Raw genomic sequence first — 23,627 nt, 5'->3', positions numbered from 1 at the left:
AATAAAGGAAAAAATGCTCATAAACTGAAAAACTATTGCAGATCTGATCAACATGTGATGTCTTGACAACGCTCAAAGGGCGTCCAGAACACTACAGGCCTTGATGCCCAATTCTGATTTGTTGCCTACTTCCGATTTTTTAAACTGTCTATTTACATGTTCTATCAGAAGTGACCCATATCTGATATCTGCATTTACACCTGCTTTGCGTGCGTGAAACAACCTGCTGAAGAGGAAATAAGCTAGTGAATTTTTTTAAAGACGGGAGATTTATTAGGTCACGTTATAATTCCATAATTATTATAAACGAAGGTGAATCTGGTGCCCAGAGTTTATATCCAACACATTACTGTTTAAAAATTGAACATCTAGTCTGTCCTTACAAAGTGGCTGTGTTGAGCTGACCTGTTATGGGATATGCAGTGACAGTGACGGTGACAGTTGTGCCACCATCCGATCCGCCGTCGCTCACATAGTGAGGACGGGACAAAGCCTCTTGGACACATCCATGTTTGTTTTTCCTCTCTTGATTTCTAATCGGCTCGTTTCAGTTTTTGCCGGTAAACGTGAAATCTGGCGTTTATCTTGCGCGCTCTCTCTTTCACACTCCCTCTTGCCCTCGTATCAATCCGCATATAAATGAATGTTAAATGAAAACAAGAACTAGTGAGGAAAAAACGAAAATGAGTCTAATAGTTCCTGTGGCAGTGACCACAGCTGGCCACAGCTGGCCACGGTAGTCCAGGTCAGCCCCACGAGTCCATCACAGGCTACAGAGGTTCAGCAAAACATGTGGGCACGGGAATTAATATTATTATTGATGACGTACGACACGCATTGCCAGGAAAGATCCAGATATCCAATTTGTATCTGATTTATTTCTACATATAATGGGAGCTAAATCTGATCTGACAATATCCGATTCTATGCGTATTCGTCCCGTTTACACGTTCACAGATCCGATCTGTGCCATTTGACACAAAATGTGAATTGGGCCACTTGAACCGTGCAGTGTAAAGACAGCCTGCCTTAGACTATTACAGAGACAAGACCAGACTTGTGACACTTTGTACCCTAAAATATAATGAGCAGTAGATGCAATGATTAGTGGTGTGTTGTGTGTTTCTGTGTTGTGTGTGCGTTACCTGAGAGGGCAGGATGGGTGGAGGCACTTGGTTACGAAGGTTGGGTTGGGGAGGGACCTGGGACTGGGGGCCGCCTCGGCCCTGTGCTACGCTGCTGCCACCCAACATAGGGTTTACATTCTGAGCAGAGAGGACACAAAAACACACACACTGTTATAAACAAACAACATTAGAAAAAAAATCACAATGCATGGTAGTGTACAGAATATAGACAATTCTTCTTCTTTTTTTTTATCACAGGCTATTTTTGTTAGTGATGACATATGAAAGGCTCCTTATTGTTAGTGTCTTGTTATTGTCTCCAGGATCCAGCTCAAGATCTGAAGACAACACCCGCCTCATCTTTCCACACTCACCTGCCGAGTGGCCCCTGGACTAGAGTGGGCAGCAAATGGCCCCGAGTCGAGACAGGGGATAGGCTGAGCAGAATTGGAGGGGGAAATGCTCATGCTTTGATTGGAGGAGAGTTCATCAGAAGCTGGACTATCATAAGCAGAGGGGGAAACAGACAGCTGCAGAGGCAAGGCCAGGCGCACAGTTGGTGGACGGCAAGCACAGAGGGGACAGGAAGCACATCAGCAGCCAAAGAAGTGCAGAGAAGGAAGGAGAAAAGAAGGAAAAGAGTTAATTTTGCAGAAGAATAGAGAGAGGAGGAGGAACAGGAGGAAAGAGCAAGAAATGTGAAGACAGACGAAAGAAGTGGTGAGATGGTGCACAGTTTGAAAAGTGAAAGTAGAAAGATTGAGATGCACTGAAGTAGGAGAGATCTGAGAGTAAGGGAGAGAAAGAGACGGCGGCATCAGAGGATGAGTGTGAGAAAGATAGAAACAAAGAGATAACGCACAAGCAGCTACTAAGTGCAAAAGGAAAAGCAGCAAAGCAAAAATCAACCCACTACAGCTACATACAGCATAGGGAATGCTTTATTGCTGCATAGTTACAAATCCCTTGCAAAACAAATAAATTGCCATAATTAAGCATGTGCAAAGTGTGCATTTGTCATTTGTTTCTTTGCTGATAAAGGCAGAGGTAAAAACTATAGTTTGTAATGAGGAGCCACATCACGTTAACTGCAGGTATCGAATGAACCAGAAGACTCGGTGGTCTACACTGAAATGCAGTGTGCTAAACCAACCACTGTGGGGCACAACAGGGCTGAGAGAGCACTACACAGCCAGATGTTTGCGTCAGCTCACATGCATTAACACCCTCTTCCATATACCTGCTTCACAGTTGTCACACAGGTAAGAGAGGGGCCAAGCCTCACTATGTCTACCTATAGGACACCGGGGAAAGGTGGAGGTTTGAGTTTACCTTGTCATAGTAAGGGTTGCGATCCATGGCAGACTCCTTGTGGAGCTGGTGTCGAGACCCAGGGTTCTTCCCCATCACTCCATTGAAGTCTCCCATACCGCCCATGTCCATGCGCTTGTCCTGCACCATCCCTGCTCCTGTCTTCATGGAGTCGTCAGGAGAGTCTCTCTGCAATGGGAAAGACAAGCATAAATGTTTGCATTCATTCTCTAGAGAAGTGCGTACTTTCAATATCCAAACAGTTGAGAGGATACAGACACACTACAGTACATAAAAGAGTATGGCTCTTCTGACCGTGTGGCCACAGAACATGGCTATTCAATCAAAATTCAAAGAGGTCAAATTAGACATCACCTGCTTTTCTTTTTATTTCCTCTTCTATCAAATCCCCGCATTTTCCATATTTATTTCTCTGTTGTCTCTCATAATAGGCCGTCTCGTCTCAGTCAATCTCACTAACTCATTCAAGTCACAATGTTTGGCTAAGTAGAATAATGTCACCAGTGCATCATTGTAGTCATATTCAATATTTTGTTTTATAGTAGTACCACTAGCATAGAAAGTGTATTTCATGGCTAAAACGTTTGAGAATATTGCTTTAGAAGCCATTTCCTTAAAATATGTTTATGCCATGTTGGGCCCCATTTGTTGATGATATTGTTATCAAAATAACACTAAATAATGTGAACTAGTACTTACAGGGAAGTTCATGCCGCTGAACTGGTTGATGAAAGGTTTCATCCAGGGTTCATCCTGTTTGTTGACTGGTTTGTTCATCTGAAACACAGCAGACAAATCATTTTAGAATTACCTCTCTGTCTGATGAATATTCATTAACTTCCCCAGCAGGTCAGCGAGTGTCTGTTAACTCTTTCGCGACCATTGACGAGTTAACTCGTCACAGCCTGCCGAACGTTCACGACCATTGACGAGCAAACTCGTCAAAACCGTTTTTTTACAGATTACGATAATAGACACTCTGAGGTACCCTGTGTGTGAATATGGTAGTCCTCTGATATGTAAAACTGTTTTAAACTAAAATCAAAACATAATATTTTTTATAAACTGTGTGATCTTGGTTTTGTTTGAGTAGGCCGTTCTCCTTGAATGCTGCTCTGGGGACAGCGTGCAGCGCTGTGCGGCTGTCGGCTACAGTGTTGCGACTTTCTCGCTGAATCTGGCGACTTTCCAAACCCTCTTTTGACAAAAGTGACCGACGACAAATGTGGCGACTTTTACCGGTGCTGTTACAAACGTTTATGGTTTGGAGACTCGGATCTGAAAGCCCGTTATCACGGCTGTTTTCACGGCGCTGTGCAGCAGAGCGGGCGCTCTGCAGCGGGGGCTGTGACCGGCCGCCCCCGCCACAGAGCACTCATCGCCGGCCAGTCACACAGCAGTGTCCCGGAGCTGCTGCGCTGCAGCCAGAGACCCACACCGCTGCACCGCTGCTCTCCAGGCTGCCACACCCCCCAGATATGCCTACAAATATATTTATTTAGCCGTAGAAATGATTTGGGAGACATGCCACACTGCAGAGTACCGGTAAAATGAGCAGATTGCCACTTGACACAAAAGTGCGTTTTTCTCTGAAACTAGAGCGGGAGCTCCGTTTTTGGAGAAACCCAGCTCTCTTCTTCTACTTCGTCCTCACGAACGAAACGGCGGAAAAACTCGCCGTTTTTTCGTGGAGCACGTTGTAAAGTCACTCTTCAATCACGTGAAGACCGTTTGTTTCTAGGTGACGTACAGAGTTCGGTTCGACGTGAGATAAAAGGTAAACAAATAGCCAAAAACATGTGGTCCTGAGCGGATGTGCTGAGGAATTAGTGTGGTCGCGAAAGAGTTAAGAGTGGGCATGTTTTGTTTTCATGTTTGGGAAGAACAATTGTGCAAAGCTACGGTGAACTAACCTTGTTTGCGCCTTTATGCTTGTAGTTCCAGGTGTTTTGGTCATGGGACCTGTTGTCCTGTTGGCTGTTGCTCCACATGCCAATCTCCACCTCTTCTTCCTGATCCCAGCTATTGCCCATGGAAACCTCCTCGCCACACCACGTCTCCATGGGCTTGGGACCAGGAGCTATCAAGGACAGAGGGGAAGGAAGGAGACGGTGAACACCAAGCTGTGAATGTATTTGGTACTTTTGCCCATTTCATGCATATCTCACAGGGAAATCCTCTCCTGCCTGCTTTAGTTCACAATCTCACGTATTTGGGTATGAACCTACCTGGTTTATGCTGGTTGCCCCATCCAGAGTTAGACTCTCTGCTGTCCCTGCTGGGTTCGTCCCAGGTGGTGTTGCTGTCTTTGGGCTTCCCCCAGGCAGAGGTCCCGTTGTCCACTGACACGGGTGGAGCAGCAGCGGGAGGCTCCCCCCATGTTGAGGACTCCTTCTGCTGGGAGTATGGCTCACCCCAACCTGGAGATAAAGAGAGGGAGTCACCCATTAGAAGTACGATTACAAAATATTCATCACACGGATATCATGATCGTGGACGTTCACCAAAAAGAGACCAAACATTGCAAGACAAAGTATTTGTTACCAAATATTTGTTACCAAATAAGAGCAGCTGTACTAGGCTTGTTTGGCCAGAGGTGGGGAAAGTGTTGGATCACATCAAAGCCCCAATACATACAATACATCTTGTATGTCAACTGACTTGTTTTCAGTGAAGCTAATATAAATATGACAGAGGTTATGGAGACAGCCCTGCTTGTATCCCTGGGGAACCCTGCATCAACTTGCTTATGTAAGTGTTACTAAAGTTTTACTTTAGCTCTTGTGTGTGTGTCTGTTCACTCTCAAATGTGACAGTGTGTGTTGAAGTGCATGAAAGAATGAGTTCAAAAGGATCCTGTTACAGCTGACCACCCAGACCTGCTACTTTCTCCCTCCACAGGAGGCGCTTGGGGAGATGCCAGGGATACCTCCCCGTAAAAATAGGACAGATCATGGGGTGGCCTCAGGGTCCAGTGTCCCTCATGTGACTGAGCAAAGCTTGCACAGAAGTTCTTGCACATAACACGCAAAAACGCGCCGCCAGTTTTGACAAATACAGAGGTAAACGCAAGTACACAAACTATCACATGAATGTCTTGAGGCAAATTTGCTATACACTCACACACACAGGTACATGTTTGTTAAATGGTGTGTTTGTATTCGTGTAGACAATCTATGACACTGGCCTGCAGTTATTATATCACTCCCCTGTCTATGTAGGCGAATCAGTTCATCTCAAAACAAGAACAAGTGAGATGACAAACAAAAATATCCATCTGTGCATGTCTTTGTGACGATTTGTGGACATGTCCGAACAGTCACAATATTTTTGTCTAGAATTCAATTTTGTTTTGCATCCACAAGGACTTTTTTTACTTAAATGATTTTCCCCAATGTATTACTACTCATTTCCGTCTTCAGTGAGGTTGTGTCGACAAAAATAAATCCAGTATTAACTGAAATAAATCACAATGCATAAATGAATTATTTCCTGTCAGTCTAGTAGCTGGCTCTTCACCCCACCCTTCCTCGCCACTTTCACTTAGCTGCTCCAGTTAGCTTGCTGGACCAGCAACCCTGAATAACCCGAACAGCCCCTCCCCTTCTCAGCCCGCTTCCACAGAATAGCTGCCTTACTCGTTTTAGTTTCCCATCTTACATTGGAAACGTTCCCTTGACTAAGTCACCAGGCCTCCTCCTCTACTGCTCACGGTCTCTCACTCTCCCTCACTCTTAAACCTAACAAAAGCCTGTTTCTACAGCAAGCAGAATTGGCGGGTGAGAGAGAAAGGGAGGAGAAAAAAGGCGAATGAGAGGAGAGAAAAATCGATGCTCTTAGCATTCCAAAGGGATGACTCAACCTGCATTACAAAAAGCCCTCAGCACAGACAACACTGTTGGGAGATGGGGGGGAGAGAGGCTGTACATGTTTGTTTCCTCTCTATGCTTCTGTGCATATTGTGTACGCCTTTGTATACATCTGTGAATGTGCGTGTGCACCCATGCTTATTGTGTTTGTCTCATCACAATCTAAATCCTTTCAAGAACATATTTCAGCGAACTCAAAGAGAGTGCGTGGGTGGGACTTGCACCTTTTTCTCCATTCTTGAGGCTTACAGACTGCACCAGAAGGCCTGCACTTACATGCTCGAAACCATTTTAGACACCCATGTGCTTGCAATTCTATCCAAGTATTAACTAGACTTAACTAGAAACAAAACAAACATTACTAGGCTAGCAAATGCAACCAGGACTCACTACATGTTGTTAGACCTGTACATGGGAGAATATAGAAAACTAAGGTTTGATTGAAAAACTGCTTTCAGGAATGGTAAAATGAAATTATCCCTACAGGCCAAATACCCTAAGATTGGTTATACAAGACCACACTACAAAGGTCTGCAATAAAGAATGAGGAAACGTGTGTGCACACATGTACAAGCTTATTTCCGTCTATTTATGTGACTGTTGAACCAGGGGAGTTTACATTTAGTTTACTACTTGATATAGTTTGTGTAGGATTGATTAAAAAATAGGAATGTAGTAAACCGATTATCATTAAGTGAGTAAATACGAATGTATTCAAGCCTAAACTGCATAATGCATACATATGCCAACTTACCAGGATTGCAGCTTTTCTCCTGAGCAACAGATTGCATGGGCTGAGGAGGAGGGTGCATCGAGCTGTGTGCTGCGTGGGGCTTATGCTGAGAGGGCATGCTCATGTTCTCCTGGTCAGATTGGCCAGTCCGGTTCCACATGTTGACAGGTCCTCCGCTGTATTTGCCTAGAAAGGAGGTTTAATTTATGTCAATGTTTTGCCATCATCATGGCTAAAAATGAATGTCATCAGGAGTAAAGGATAAGCCTGGAACTACATGTGTTATTCTGGGTGAGCTCATGCCAGGACAAAAACAACACAAACTGTATCAAGTGTTTACCAGGGTCTCCCCAGGCTGCAGTGCCATCATCGATCTCCATCCTCCGCCGTATGGACTCTGGAGAAGGCTCTTCCCACCCAGTTGCCACTTCTTCTTTCTGACCTGTTGTGGGTATGGGGCCTCCCACCCAGCCTGAAGAGTGAATAAAAGCGCAAAAGTGAGTCATCAATTTTATGTCCTCCCACTCAAATGACTTGCTGTACATTGTCAATAGTGAAGTCAAGAGCCAAAATTCAGTTTTGTTGTCCTGTTGTCGCTGTAAGTTGCTTAAAAACAATAATCCTGTCTGAGACATTGATTGTAATGGGAATTTCTCATGATAGTTCTCTCTAATAGTTCTGATAATTACCTGTGGGCTTGTTAGACCCTTGATTGCCTCTGGACATGTTAGATTCAGGACCTTTGCCCCACTCGTTGGAGGGCTTGGGGGTCGGTTCACCCCAGTTCTGGGCTCCATGGTTGTTCTTTGCCGGCTCACCCCAGCCCTGGTTATTACTCTGAGAATTGGGCTTGTGGACCGAGTCTCCCCAGTTGGAGCCAGTGTTTGACGTGCTCTGGTCTGGAGTATTTGATCCTCCGCTTCCAACCCAGGTGTTGCTGCTGCTGGTGTTGGTTCGACTTGGCTCGCTCCAACATCCAGAGCCGGACCGGTCACTGTCGCTGTCCCTGTCCCAGCCCCCTGAGCCTGCGCTTTTCTGGTGCTCACTCCAGTGGTTGTTGTGGTTGTTGCCGCCGCTGCCGCCGCCGCCGCCGCCGCCACCTCCTCCTCCTCCTCCTCCTCCTCCTCCCCCTCCGCCTCTGGGACCATCCCCACCACTACCCCAGCCTTCATTTCCGTTTCCACTGTTGGAACCCCAGCCCTGCTGTGGTTTGGGTGCATTAGTCCAGGTGTTGGACCTAAACAATAACGATGAAGGGTGATCAGTAAAATATAACACAGACAGCAGAAAATACTGGCTGCAGGTAAATAAGAGAATATCACTTGAATCTAAAAAAAAAACAAAAAAAAAAAACACAAGACAATATTTACCTGTCATCTTTATTGAAGTTGTTGCTCCATGTGTTACTGTTGTTGTTGCTACCCTTGTAGCTATTATCATCCCAGCCACTCTGCCCACTACCTCCACTTGCTGGGCCTTTGTTGTCCCACCCAGAGTTTGACCGCTGCTCTCCCCAGCCAGAACCTCCAGTGTCTTGGCCTGAGCTGCCCGGCCTACCCCCCCAGCCTGCAAGTTAATGAAAGGGAGATCAATTTTGGTCTTCTGTATTTCATTGCAAAAGGCATTCCTGTTGTAATTTTGAAGATTTTTGGTTACAACACAACAATGCATTTGCTTAAAAGCTTCCTACATATGACACCACTTACCTCCAGAGGTCTGGGAGGGAGCTGCCGGTGTTGCAGTGCCCCAGCTGGAGCCTCCGCTGCTGTGCTTTCTTTCATCTCCTCTGGGACCTTGGGGCTGATTGTGAGGAGAATTGACATCCCAAGCCGTGTGTTGCCGTATGGGGGTCTGACCCCACCCAGTGTTGGAAAGGACTCTGGGGTCCACATCGACCACCCGCGCCACAGCTGGTGCTACTGGTGGTGTAGGATGGATAATTTTTCTGCGGTTCCCTCCTTTTGACTGGCTGCTGTCTCTGTCTGAGCTAGATCGGCCTCCGGAGCTCTCTCCGCTTCCTTCGCTTCCTGCGGAGCGACCCCAGCCTCCAGTGACGTTCCCCAAGCCATGACTTCCACCTCCTCCCCCACCGCCTCCCATACCCATGGCGTCATCCTCCAGGCTCTTCCAGCCATTGTTGGCAGAGCTTCCTTTCTGACTTCCAGCATCTGAATGGTTGTTACCAGGAGCTGCTGATCCCCATTCTCCGTTTGACATCTTGTTGTTTGATGTGGAAGAAGACGATGAGGACGAGGAAGAAGACGATGCGCTGCTCCCCCAGGGACGAGGTATCCCTGCTGGAGGGCCCATCGTAGTTTGGTTCCCGTTTCCTGGCGTTTGGCCTGCAGAGCCTGGGATTTGATTCGAGCCGACACCCCAAGACAAGTTGCTCTGAGGCTGGTTTGGGTTATTATTGGGCCCCTGGTCCCAGCGTGGGGCCCCAGTGTTATTGTGGTTATTATTACTCTTGAAAGCAGCAGTAGAGGAGATTTGGGGGTTCCCAGCCTGCATTAAGGCAGGATTTTGGGGGTTCACAGTGTCTGCATTTGGGGGGCCCTTGTCTCCAGGGTAGGTAGTTGCGCCCCAAGGCGTACCGAAAGCCCCAGGACCCCCCAGCTCTCCTTGGGGGTTCTGGGGGGCTGATGAAGGGTTTCCATTGGCCAGCGGACCCCCATTCCCTCCTCCAATGGAGCCCCAGGAACAATCCCCACTGAGTTGGGGTGAGGCGGTAGAGTTTGGTGGACTAGAGGTCATTGTGGCGTTAGTAGTAGTTGTAGTAGTATTCATCATAATAGTGTTATTTGGTCCATTGGATTCAGTGTTAAGGTTGGTAGGCTGCAGGCCACCATTTCCACTGTTGCTGCTTCCTAACACCTTGCTGCTTGCTGTACCATTATTCACCTCAGCGTCTTCCATCATACTGCTGTTGTCTGGAGCTGCCATGCCACCCCAGCCCAGCAAGGGGCCCTGTTGGGGAGCTATACCCAGTTTGGAACTCATCCCCTGAGCCTGTGGAGGCCGTTGGCCCTGGGAGACTGGACTTGGGGTTGGATTCTGTGGCCAGGCACCGTGGTTGGCATTTGGGTTTAAAATGTTTGGGTTTAACCCTCCATTGATGCAAGGGCTACTTCCGCCTGTGGTCATCATGTTGCTGCCCGTCGGGGTGCCCCATACACCGCTGTTACTGACGAGCTTGATGTTGTGGTTACCCATGTTATTGCTGCCAATACTGCTGGACCCAGCCACAGAGTAGTGGGAGGGCCCGGTGATGTTATTATTTCCATTTGCACCACTGATGGCTCCCATCCCTCCGCTGATGACCTGACGACTGTTGCCGTTGCTGTCTCCGTTCACCGAAACACCGACCATCATGGGAGAGGTCACCAAAGAGGAAGTGGGGGAAGAAGCTGTAGAAGACACGGAGGAAGAAGCATTTGCTGACATCATCACTGTTGTCACAGCAACAGCGGCAAGGTTTTTCTCGGAGCCGATCGAGGAGCTAGAGTCTGCGTCCATGCATTCTGATGCCAGCTCAGGGTCGGATCCTGACCCACAGCCAGAAGAGGAAGAAGACGAGGAGCAGGAGAATGAGGAGGAGGAGGGAGGCCAGACGGAGGAGTTGGTTGAAGAGGGGTTGTTGGGTTTGTCGGTGTTTCCGTCCACTAGGACTTTCCCCCAGTTGCTGTTGCTGTCACTGCTGCAGGGAGAGCCAGAGGACCAAGGGGATGGCTCATACTGCGAGTCCAAGCCAGGATGCTCCAGACCTGAGGAGAGAAAACAGACAAGGAAGAGGACAGCGTTAGATTTTTTTTTAAATTTTCACAAACTTTCAAAATATAAAAGCCAAGTATTCACTCAAGGATCCAGGAGAGGTGTTCACAACAACAGACGCGGTTTTAATTTCCTTATTCAGTTGCTTTTATATATTTCAATTCCCCGCAACCTTCAGCTGCCCAACTGTTCTTGATGCGATCAGCGCCAGGACTGAGCCTGGACCCAGCTGCCACCATTTTGTCACCACAGCAGGACCCAAAAGCATGCCAAAGCTATAAACTAGGATTCAGGGAGGCAGACAACAACCAACAGCAGGAGACAAGTTGGAGGGCATAGGGGAGGTGGCAATTGAGTGTGAAAAGAGGGAGGATGGAGAAAGGGAGGGGTGGAAAAATAAAAACTCAGGCAGTATTCATTTGTAATATATATATATATATATATATCAGTGTTTAAACCAAGTCTAAGATCATCAGCATTTATTGTCCAAAATTAAACAACAGAAAGCAGTTGGGATTTGATTTTGCTTTCATGGAAATTACGCTACACATTCAATTAGTAACAATGGCAAGAGTGTGAATTTTCAGCGCTGTGACTCTATGAATACCTTCGTACTCATCAACAGTCTTTGTCACTGACACTGTATTGTTGCAGTGGGAGCTCCCATTCATTTGCTGTAGGATGCCACTGTCAAACATTGTGCTATTGTTGATATCTTACAGTGAAAGTGTTTAATATGTAGCAGTGTAGCAGTGACTGGAACAGGCCTTCATAATGAAATAACATCTTGTGCTATTGAAGGTTAACTTCTGTTAAGTTGACTGGAATTTAAGTTGTTTCCCCTGTTGATATTTTTCATTTGACAGCTTCTCACGAGGAAGCTGGTGATTTGTCAAATTGCAAGGACAAAAACATTTTGAGACAATACATGACTTCTCAGAAACAAAGACTGACTGAACGACTTCCTGATGAAAGAACAATGAACTTTGAAAAATGACACTATATAGGCACACACCCAAAGCATCAACTGAGGCAGGTTACGTCAGCTGAGCAGTGTTTTATTATCTGCATACCTACTGTTAGTTGACAGTTCGTGCTCAGTCTCCTGACCAATCGGCTGCCCACCTCTCTCACTATCAAAGCCTCTTTCACATAAAATGGTTGCCAGCTATGAGCACTGCTTATCGTGTTTGCTTGCCAAGTCTCCTCTTGCGCTCTTTCACACCCACTTTCTCACTCATTCATCTCTCTGTCTGAACTTATGATTTGCCATGAATAAAATACATCACCAGTCAAGGACAGCTCAGACTTCTTCCACCTCCTCTGACAATCACAAGGCAGACAGTCAAAGGAAAGACATTGGAAGGAGGAATGAAAGGTAGAAGAAAAGAGGCAGAAAGAAGCCATGTGTAGTCACCTGTTTGATTAGGGGAGTGGCTGACGGAATCCCGAATGGGAGCCATGCCTGGAAACAGAGAGAGGAAAGACTGTCAAACAGACGTAGAGGGAGTTAGAGGCAGAGACGGAGAACAAACAGAGTGGGGAGGTGTTAGACGCAGTCAGGGAGATAGAGCATTCACTGAGAATCAAGCACACAGAAAGAGCACGAGTGTTAAAAGTCAGAGAGGAGAAGGGATTGCAGCTTAGTATTAGTGGACAGACACTGCTGGAGTCTGAACCTAAGGTAATAGTTACAGTTGGTTATACAGGTTGGTTACAAAGGATTACATGTACTAGGAATACAGTTGTGTTTGTGTCAATAACACTGACAAACTGACTATTTCTATGCTAGACAATATATGAATAGTTTTTATTTTGCTGAATATTACAGTTATGAATACTTTGCACAAATCTGAAGCAAACCAATGTTGCTTTAAAGAACTTGAGTATTTTATTAATGTACAATTTAGTTTAAAATGCCACAAATCTGGTTCAAGAGGAGCATCTACGCATTTTACCATTCACTGCCATTTAAATGTAATTGTTGGATTGTTTCTTTTCCGAGAACGTGACCGGTGGCAGACAGTCAGTGACCCTGACAATGGGATAAAGACGGATCAAAATGGCTGTAATGCTCTCCTCTGCCCTGTTCGTAATTTACCTGTGGGTTCGGCTTGTGGCTGCGGCTCCTGGCTGGGCAGGAGGGCGTCCCCGGGTTGAGTGGAGAACAGGTGACCTCTGGTTCCCAGGTCGACAAAGGGGAGGTCAAAAGGTCGAAGCTCGGAGGACGCAGCCTCAAGGGTCGGAGGTGAAGAGGCGGGGCTTGTCAGAGCGGGCGGCAAACTGATCAGGCCCCCTTGGCATCGCTGAGGACTGTATGTCTGTGTTTGTATGTGGGTGTGTAGGTAAAGGCGTGGGAAGGGGGAGAGGGGGGATGTGGTTTAGGTTTAGGACTCTGCCTTGACTTGGTATTTTCTGGCACTGTAGAGAGAGACAGGAAAGGACAAAAGAAGAGAACAAGAAGGTTAAACATACTGTATGTGTCCATCAGCAATAACTTTACTAACCAGCACCACACGATCACAAAGGTTTTAGACGACTGTTACACTCATATGTATGGCATGAATCACAATATGCCACCATAGCAGTATTAGTATGAGTATTTCTACAGACACAGTTATCCAGTCTGCGCCTGATGTAGCAGAAATCCACCGCCATCCCTTCGAGCTTGTCTTTAAACAAACAAAAAGCTCTGCCCTGACCTCGTCTGCTGTAAAGGACAGGGGACTTGACCCCAGTGTGGAGCGAGTTGTCGCTGCAGTGTCCGGATTTGCAGCAATTTGAAGAAGATGCAGCTGAAGCGGTTTTTGCAGCCAACAGCACAGCTATAGAGGTTATATGTGCTGCTCAAGCCACAGCCAGAGTTACCAGTGGAGGCCCCTCCAATGTACCATTGCAATGGTAAATGTATGAACATGAATGAGGGGTCTGTGCTTTCTGATTCAGTGGCAGTGCCGTCCAAACACAGCTTTATCCTTTCCCATTGTTCTCTTCCTGGCTCTTTCTCCTGTTGAAGGAAACTAATTATTTCCATCTGTCCTCGGCTGCTGCTTATGGTAAATCTGAATGTGAGACGAGTACGTGAGTCAGTAAGAAAAGTAGCGCTAAGAAAGAGAGACCACCCAATACACCTTCTCCTCTGGAAGGAGAACGAATGTGTACAAGTTAGACTAGATTAGGGTTTTACGACGAGCTTAAAGCTGGCAGCGCTGTCCTAGGACACCAAGGCAAGCAAAACATCTTACCCTGGAGCAGAGAAGTAGAAAGGTGACAAAGACAAAAGAGACAGGGAGGAAAAGACAATAACAAGTGAACGAGGGCAATGACATCAATCAACAGAGGGGAGAGGGACACAGACATCCTTCAGTGAAAGTGGCCCAGTGTATTTGACAGCAAGACGACAAGTGTGTGCGTGCGTACGTGTCTCTTGACCTTTTCTCAGGGCAGGTTAGCAAGTGTGGTAGCTCTCTCTGCCTGCTGCAGCAGTACACAGGTCTATTTATAAACCTCCAGTTCAAATAGCAACCACTCTGTTCACTGGCCAACATGATAAGTGGCCAAACAAACCAATGTGTGGACAATGACCAAGTGTGCAGACGCAATGAGGGACGCATGTCTTATACACTGGGGAAAACGTTGACATTATTTTTATGTTCAATTAAACCAGCGTGTTTCCTGAGGAGAGGGAAAACTTCATTCCACCAAAACAAAATGAAATCCAACAACTGCAACTCATTATGGAAGAGGTTTCTTTCAGAAAGAAGCTTCCAGTGCTATAAAAGCCCACGTACTGACCAAACACACTCCACTGAGGCTGAACTCTACCATTGTTAACTCGCAGCCCACTAGCTCAACTGGGCAAACAGCCAGCACCTAAACATAAAGCCTGCCAGAAGCTGCTTAGCTGCCTTCTGGAACCAATCAAAAAACAGACATGACAATGATATCATCATTACAAAAAAAAAAAAAAAAAAAAAAAAAAACTCCTGACGAAGTGGCCCAGGAGTGTTTTTAAGAAGGTGAATTGTCTGAAAGAGACAGGAGAACAGAAAACAAGAAACAGAGCAGTTTGACAGAGTGTTGACTGAGGAATTGACCTGCTCCCTTTTAGAAGCCACCGCGCACTAAAAGGGCAAAACCCTTCCAGCAAACCCAGCTGTTTACTTCCATGAATCTTGACTCAACCTTTCTACATGGAAAGACCTCTGTCAACCCAGAAGCATCCAATTCAAAGTGCCTACGCAGGGATAACCATTTATCCTTATACGGCAGTGCAAATCTAAATAATGTAGGAAGACAACATTTAACTCTGGAGAGTCCCTGTTCGTTGGCGTTCAATGATTTTTAGCCTATTTTTACAATTTGATTGATTAAAAAGCCAGATGTTTGAAGTTCCAGGTAAAAACAGCTACCATTGCCCGGATGAATTTTCTCAATGACAATTTGGCTCTTTTCTGAAGAATTGCTTTTCCCCAGATAAGTGAAGTGACGTTGGACTTTTAATACTAGTGTTTTAGAAAAGAATCAGATTAAATGATAATGAAAATAACTGTTTGTTTCACTGGTTGTGCATGCAAAATATAAATACAAAAATCGATCGTAGTTTTTGATTGGATGGCCGATTTATTTATTTAGCCAGTTACGAATTCTTAAAATAACTCTATTTTCATAACCATGTGAAAACGTTAACAATGCTCATCACTGGTGTGCAAGCATGTTCATCGCTGCTGCTCGGTACATAGAGTACAGTTTGTTCCTCTTTCCCCTGCTGCATCAGAGAGCGGCTTTCATGAGGGCCCCTGGAGTTGGCAGCAGCTCGACTGCTATCATCTTACAGACAGAGAGGGCTGGGGTGGAGAGAGGGGGAATATAGGGACAAGACACAAACAAAGAGTGCAGCTGAGAGGAAGAGAAATATGCACAAGAAAAAAAATGATACCAAGGTAAGGAGGAGGGAAGAGAGAAGACGGAGAAAGAGAGAAGGTGGAATGTGATAAAGGAAGAAAAGAGGCACTAGGCGAAAGAGCCTGCCATTGAAGTTGACGTGCGAGGAATGCAGCTGCAGCTTCTAACATGTATAAAAAGCAGAGAGGTCAACTTCCTGAAGTCAGCAGCACATTAACTCAGTACAATGTGCACTCCCCCTTTAACAGAGTGAGAAGCCAAGACAAAGCAAAGCAGCCAACGTACTGAACACAATTAATTGTTTTGGCTTGGTTTTCTACTTTTACAAGTTGCATAGACCAACCTGAAGAGTAGGAGTCAAACAGAGGTGGATTCAAACCAAGACTCATCCAAACAAATGTTACAGGTTGTTTTTGAGGGTGTTTGTTCAAAGATAGAAACCTATCATACATACAGGTATAAGTGTATGGACATTTGAGACTACTTGAGTCTTGAGTTTTTTAAGAAACTGTGTAATTGTCTACACTGCTAAAAGGCAGGCGTTTTGTTAAAAAAAAAAAAAAAATCATGATCAAGTTTTTATCCATTAGCTTAAATGTTCAGGGCATCACCTAAATCTCTTATGGGCCTCAAAAGCTGAATGTTTCTCATCCTCAGAAATGCTGGCAGTTGCTTTCCAACGTATAGCCTATTATTTAATATTACAGATAAGAGATATTTGCTCAAATGGTTTGTTTGTTTAGATGACTGTTCGATGATTGGGCATTGATACAACACAATTACTGGAGCAGCTATACATTACCAGGACAAAGGTTGCTAAGAGGACAAACAATTCATCAAGTTTTGCACTGATTGATTTGACTCTAAAAACACTCTGGATGCAACTGAACGGCGTTTTTAGCTACAGGCATTTTTCATGTGTCCTGCTGTTGCTATGCAACAGCAACATCTATTTGAAGCATGGTGGTTTTGTTGCCCAAAGCTATTTTTCTCATTTGTATGAAAGCAAAACACAACAGACCTTCAGTAAGAAACCCTGATGTAGAAAATAAAGAGGGCTCCCAGGGCAGGTAGTCTAAACAGGTAGAAAAAGAACAAGCCTGTACATACTTTATATAGCATTTATACAAGCACTTTGTGGACAAACCTCTCATGCTCAGACATGTTTAATGTCATTACTTGCACTGCTCCACTTGTACATTTGTTACAAATGTCAAAAATGATCTTTACTTAATCGTTACACTCAGTTTAATTAAATCTGTCTCTGAGCAAACAATCATAAATGTATTCTCTAGAGCTGACGTCACCAGTAAAGACGCTTGTTAGGGAAGACCTTGTTGTCATGGCAACATTCCTAAACACTCCCAGTTTCTCTGGGCTTGTCCGACCAAGTTGAGTTCAGTGCAAGAAGAAGCACATGCCAGCGTTTCTCTCAAACGCGTAAATCTGTGGACAGCCCCTGGAGTGAAAGCAGGCCGTCTGCATCTTTCCTGCTAGAACTGGTTTCAAGCAAGTGTGTGTGTGTGTGTGTGTGTGTGTGTGTGTGTGTGTGTGTGTGTGTGTGTGTGTGTGTGTGTGTGTGTGTGTGTGTGTGTGTGTGTGTGTGTGTGTGTGTGTGTGTGTGTGTGTCGTGTTAACAAGAGGTGCAATTCACAGGAGTGACTATGTTGCACACATCTGCTTCACTTTCAAAACAGCATGCAGTGCCTAAGATTACATGTCCAGTGTAAGTGTGTGCCAGAGCAGATAAGACACACTCGTCATATGGTCTAGCGCTGTGGCATCAACTGTGGGAGGGGCTTGGAGGGGCTCCCACCCACAATCCAAACTCAACCCGAGGGCAATGTGCACAAAAGTTTGTTGTTGCTCATGACTCATTAGCTGCTTTGTCTACTATTCAGTCATCCATTTTTACACTCACCTGTCCACCCACAACCTGCTTGGTCATATTTGTCAGACATTTTTATTTACACAACAATCGTTTGAAATCAATATCACTTGCTGCTGGTTCAAATCCAGCAGCATTTTCTTCAAGGAGTTGAGCATGTTTTGCTATTTTATCCTACGTCAGTTCTTATCATATATAGCCAGATTCATGTCTCTACACTAAACTACAGGAGTGAGTGAGGGCTGAGAAACTATTTTGAGCTCACAGGACTTCTATCTTCTCTTCCAGTCACTAGGTGGAGAACAACCATGTAGTCATGAGTGATTTTCTCTTATTTTGAAATGACGGGGGGTTTAATCCTGATAGTGATCAAAGTGTACTTTTGATGTTTTAGCATAATGTTTAGCATAGACTAAGGCTACAACTAATTATTATTTTCATTTCAATCAATCTGCCGGTTATTTTGTTGATTTACCAATACATTGTTTGGACAATAAAATGTCATAAACAATAGTAAAAAAAAAAAAAAAAAACTGTTGACATTCTCAGAGCCAAGGATGAATGACAGGCATAATCGGTTGTAGTTATTTTAAATGAATCATTATTACGTGGTGCAGATTTATTTTCTGCCACCTTACAAAGCAACTGTGTGAAAAGTCTGTGAGATTAAAAAAAAGAGTCTCTTTCCTACTAGCCTCTAGACCAAAGGTGACTGCTCATGCATGCTAAACAGCGTCTGACAGCTTAGCCTATAGACTTGCACTACAGAAAGTAAGTATGGACACTGGGCCTTTCAGTACAATGATTACACTCTTGTTACTGTATAACCATTATCCGCGGGGAAGAGCTCCTATGACAATAAATGGCTGTGCCAGTTCACACTGTGGTACAACTACGTAGAGACCTCAACTCTGAGCTACTCGTCTGTCAGTACAGAGACAAATCAACAACATAGTCAGATCAAAAGTCGGAGCGAGAGACAGACAGGGCAGAACCACGGCAACAACAGCGGATGAGTGAGAACCAAAAGCGAGACCGAGAGAGCAATTGAAACTCAAAAGACACACTCAAGGTCAGAGATATACGCTATCAGACGTCCTGCCTCAACCAGCCATGACAGTAGCTGCAGCTGTAACAGTAGTAGGCTCGTACCGACAGAACTGAATGGAAACTGTAACGGCAATTCAAATGGAAAACGCTGCTACGTCACATGGCAAAGTACACCGGCGTTGTCATTAGAGCAAAGCAAACTGCACTACTGGGACAGACAGACAGACAGGAATAAGACCAGACAAGAAGACACCGTATACATTTTAAAACTCCTAAATGCTTCATAGCTTCGGTGAATAAACAGTCTAATATTAGTCAATGCGGGTGTTGATTTCTGATATTGTGAGCCAAGCAGTTTGTGGATTTTCTGCTCTGGTTATTTTTACACTGAGCCAGTTTCTATCATGTATTGCCAGATTCACGTCTCTACACTAAAACTGCAGCACTGAGGTTTCTCAAACTATTTTAAGCTCACAGTGCTCACTTTTTACTACCCAGAGTACAATTCTGTGGATATGCAATATTAATCATATCCCTGCTTACTGCGCTGAATTGCATTTGGCGGGCACGAAAATGGGCCAATTGAACAGTACAATAGTTAGTGTTAGTGGCACATTGCTTATTAACATCTTTTTGCTGTGAACAGAGATGTGTGCTCCTGAGGTAATAGTCTTAGTATGATAAATTACAACACACAGCGGAAAACCATCCACTCCAATCAAGTAAATTGCTCCTTACAGAAGCCATGACGCCTCCTCTCACCTTTTGTCCAGTCCTGTATCTTCTTATCCTCCTTCCTCTTCACACTCTCTGTCTCTCTCTCTCTTCCATCCACTGTTCTTCCCTCTATGGGTGTGATCCCTGCCGAGGAGAACAGGAGGAGACACCATTACGCATCTGCACTGCATCCATCATTATATTTTATGTGGCATGATAGAACTTGAACAGATTTTAATACCCATGAGCCAACATGATAATTTAACCTCTGAAACCCGGCTGAACTTTAGGGAGGAAATGTTGACAGTGAAAAGAGGGAGTTGGTTGCCATCCAGACAAAAGATGTTATTAATATATTCAGCGTGGAAAATTTGACTTGACAGATGAAGCTCAGGAACAATATCAAGAAGTATCTATCATGCTGAGTTAACATGCAGACGCATCCACCATCTCTAGATGGTTTGAGCAGGACACAGGAAAAACTATCCCACTTAATATTTTTTTCCACAGTATCACAACATTTCTTTCCCATCCACTGTCTTCAGATAAAATAGTGTTTGGTTTTTTCACAGCAAAGTCTAAAGGTTTCGTAACTCTAAACGTGAGTGTTTTTGAGAATAGTGATGGTTAATCAAACTAAAACATGCAGCATGAAGTTGTCTTTGGGTGTTTTCATAACTTTGTGATCTTTAACAGACCAAAACTAAAACTGATTTAAAACACATACACTAGTGACTAATCGATATGAAAACGAATCACTGTTTGCAGGTCTTTTATAATCCGTTTTTTAAGTTAGGTTCATGGTGTTTTCAAAGTATAGCGCACATTCACATAAATGATTGCTCATGGCTCATTACACTGGTTTATGTTGCTCTGCGACAATATCATATAAATGAAAACACCTGGCCTCAGAATAAAACTAATATACTCCACATCTTCATCGCTCTCAGCTAATCTCTCTCTGCTGCCAAATGTCTTCCAATTAGTGTCCTATTAGTTAATAACGAGACTGTAGCTTCTTCTGAGTGTGAGTGTTAAGTTTAGCAGCGCTGGTCCCGATGGGTGTGCAATTTAGCCTGCAGGAGAAAGTCTAATCCGATAATGGGATTACAGAACAGCACGTACCTTAGCTATAAACAGACGGACGCACAGAGATGTTGAAACAACTCAGACAGTCGCCACAGCCACAACATAGAATAATTAACTGCACTGTTTTCATTTGATAATTGTGCAGGCATTCAGACATTTGTGCAAGATTCTGCAAAAGCAAAAAATGCAATGTATGCAGGAAATAACTGCTGCATTAAAAGTTAACTGGGACAACAAAAACTTATTGAGCTCAACTATTGTTACACAGACAGGGGCATCCCTGAAAGAGTGCACCAACTTATTAGCATCAATTGAATCTAATGAATAATTAGGTAGCCACCCCCAAAAATTCCACTGGTATATTTGCAGAAAGGTAATCAATATTAAATAAATCAAAAATAAAAACAAACTTTTTTAAACCAAGTTCTGATCCACATCACCACATCCAATTTGTCCAGTGAGTCAGAGGCTTTCAGTACTGTGTAGTTACAGATCCAACAACAGTCGGCTACTGAGCAGTAGTGACGAGCTGACACTGTGGCTCCACTGACATTTTAAATTAAGAGACAAAAGATTTTCATACATGTATTTTTTATACATGCTGAACTTTCAGTTTGAGTTTTGGCGTTATTTGTGGAATTTCAGTCTGAAGATGACCAGTGAATGACCAGTGAATGACCCGAGACTGCGTTACTGTTTTACTATTTTCAGTTCCCACACAAAAGGTGTTTCACCAAACTTGTCTTAATCTGTTTTAACCAAACTATAAATGCAGACCAAATTAGTTGCAATCCTGTTTTTTTTTTTTTTGCTACCACTTTCACAAACCATGCTCCCTCTGTTCCCACACTCCCCCCCCCCCCCATCTCCTTCCTCCACTCCTTCCCAACCATCAAGTGCTTCAGCAGATGGCCCTGGGTTCAACAACAACACCAACAGAGCATGGTGGGGGCCCTCCTGGAGTGCACACATACACACCATGGACAGCATCTGTTTATGAATGGGCCGACAATCGCCCATCCCCCGACAGCCACAGCTGACAGAGGGAGGGGGACACCTCAAGTCACCACAAGCAAAAGAATGGATAAAGAAGACCGATGCAGTCAGAGCAGCAGGAGGGGAAGGAAAGAAAGGAGAGGACAACAAAGTTGAGCTTCCAAATATGTTTTATGGTTTCTTTTATCACGTCTAGTCAGGATGGGCCGAAAACAAAAAGTATTTAAATTGAAGACTAGACTTCGTGTTAAACAGCTGACAACATGCATCAGCTGTAAAATGTAGGAATTTCCATTCAGAATTTCTTTTGTTGTTTCAATTACATTACAAATCACACACTATTTGATCACCTGCCACAGTTTTAGGCCTGCAACTACAACCTCGTTGTATTGCCAATAAAACAAATGTTTACAAAAATGTTTCTTATAAAATGTTCTAAAAAACTGTGGAAATGTTCTCAGACCAACACAATGGTTGATTGGTTGTTTTGTCTGACAAAGAGTTCAAAACCTATATTTACCAAAAAAAAAAAAAAAACTATTTACATCTATATTATCTGACCTTGAAACTCATACATACATGAGCAACTCACAAAGTTGGTTATAGACGGGCAATAACTCAAAACATGTAGCCTATTGTGGCTTTTGGTACATATGATCTTACTGTTACTGTTCTTGAATGAGTCTGTTGTAACACACTAACATTAAATCATGTGAGTAGATAAAATAATTTCCTTTTCCTATTGCGTGACGACAGGTACTTGTGAGGAAGATTACCTTCAGCAGAACTGCAATTACACTGCTATTATTTTCATGGGTGTTGTGAATAAAACTGAAGATGTGAAATGATTCAGAGGAGAGGATTTCTGCCAAGGTTTTCACAAAAATACATTCTAGTGCTTCTTTGTGTTGCTTCACTCCACAATAAATTTCTGATTTAAAAAGGGGGCTACCATTTCCACCGTAACATGCATCACCAGACTGCAGTTGAGGCATCGCTTTCCGAAAATATCTCATCTCTAAATATGGAGTTTGTTGTGTTGAAAGTGGATAAAATAACAATCTGAACAGTTGATTCCACTATTAAGCCCATGCCTTTTGGTTTTTCCATCTTGAGACGGAGGGAGGGCTGGGAGGCATAAAGAGCAGCTGACAGATGAAAGGAGGGAAATTGTTGTAAAAGGTCACTAGTGACAACATTACAGTCGTTGAGAGCGCACTTGGACTGGGTAAAGAATCCTCGTTCAATGGGGGGGAAATGTTTATTATTCAACTGTGTTAATTATTATATTATACTACAACTTCAGGGAATCTGCTTCACACACGTTATTTCTGCTCTTGTGAGATTCATACACTAGACAAATTTTTCTGCCTCCTACCTGGCTTTTTTTGGATGCTTTTCAGCTTTTTAAATAAAAACTGAAACACTTAAAATACTCAAACTATATTTAGATTTCTGAGGTGGTGGAGATCACAAGTCTGAGACTTCAGACTATTGCATCCTTAAACCCTGCAAGGGTGTTTTTCGCCCCCAGTAGTGAGTCATGCAGCGAAGCCGGCAAGTACTGTTAAATTTATAGAGGAGACCGAGTATTGATTGCATTTGCAGGCTTGTGGAAGCAGTTTTCACACAAACACATCAGACATCAACACAAACATAAACCGATAGACATGAGTATCTACACAGACACTCTCAAGGGGTTCTCTGTCCCCGAAGAACCAAAACCGGAGGCTAGTCGCGTGGCTAATTTGCATGTACAACACCACATGATTTGCATCAATTTGCATTAGCATGTTCTCACAGAGCCTAAACACTGGAGCCTCCGTTCAGGAAAACCATCACTCAATTAGTGAATGACAGCGGGTATCTCCTCATCACTAGCGGCCCAACGGGGAGAGGCTCTGAGAGGCTGACATAGCGAGATGTGCCATTTCCAGCCTGGCAGCGTTAAACTGGTCATTTTGACTGAGAAGTCGACATCGGGCCAGTTCATTTCAGGTCATGGTAACTTAAGAAAGGTAATATAATATTTCTAGCTGAAAAAAGCTCTACAATTTTGTTGCTGCCAGAAGAGGGTGGGGTACGTTGTGAATATCCTGCAGCAAAGCTTTCTACAAGTTTCTGAAATGGATATTCAGTATTTTTTTTAC

General features: G+C 44.2%; 1 protein-coding gene across 2 annotated transcripts in view; it reads right to left on the bottom strand.

The window, feature by feature from the left end:
* Positions 1 to 23,627, bottom strand: part of LOC310990139 (trinucleotide repeat-containing gene 6A protein-like) — a 37,287-nt gene that overhangs the window by 8,808 nt on the left and 4,852 nt on the right. Inside the window, exons 3-15 of one of the 2 annotated variants that reach the window (XM_083977402.1) lie at positions 19,438 to 19,536; positions 12,934 to 13,253; positions 12,250 to 12,297; positions 8,768 to 10,825; positions 8,432 to 8,627; positions 7,751 to 8,298; positions 7,402 to 7,533; positions 7,083 to 7,247; positions 4,688 to 4,879; positions 4,373 to 4,539; positions 3,159 to 3,236; positions 2,460 to 2,627; positions 1,146 to 1,265 (exon numbers count right to left, since the gene is read on the bottom strand). In XM_083977402.1, coding sequence (XP_083833528.1) covers positions 1,146 to 1,265; positions 2,460 to 2,627; positions 3,159 to 3,236; positions 4,373 to 4,539; positions 4,688 to 4,879; positions 7,083 to 7,247; positions 7,402 to 7,533; positions 7,751 to 8,298; positions 8,432 to 8,627; positions 8,768 to 10,825; positions 12,250 to 12,295 — 3,870 coding nt within the window. In that variant the 5' untranslated portion in view covers positions 12,296 to 12,297; positions 12,934 to 13,253; positions 19,438 to 19,536. The remainder of the gene's footprint in view (positions 1 to 1,145; positions 1,266 to 2,459; positions 2,628 to 3,158; positions 3,237 to 4,372; positions 4,540 to 4,687; positions 4,880 to 7,082; positions 7,248 to 7,401; positions 7,534 to 7,750; positions 8,299 to 8,431; positions 8,628 to 8,767; positions 10,826 to 12,249; positions 12,298 to 12,933; positions 13,254 to 19,437; positions 19,537 to 23,627) is intronic. The other variant, XM_083977403.1, reaches the window with a different exon arrangement.

Source organism: Trachurus trachurus, assembly GCF_905171665.1.
Source record: "Trachurus trachurus genome assembly, chromosome: 8".
In the NCBI taxonomy this organism is placed as follows: domain Eukaryota; kingdom Metazoa; phylum Chordata; class Actinopteri; order Carangiformes; family Carangidae; genus Trachurus; species Trachurus trachurus.
Note: the sequence above shows the minus strand (reverse complement) of the source record. Positions and strands in the feature narration are given on the sequence as shown.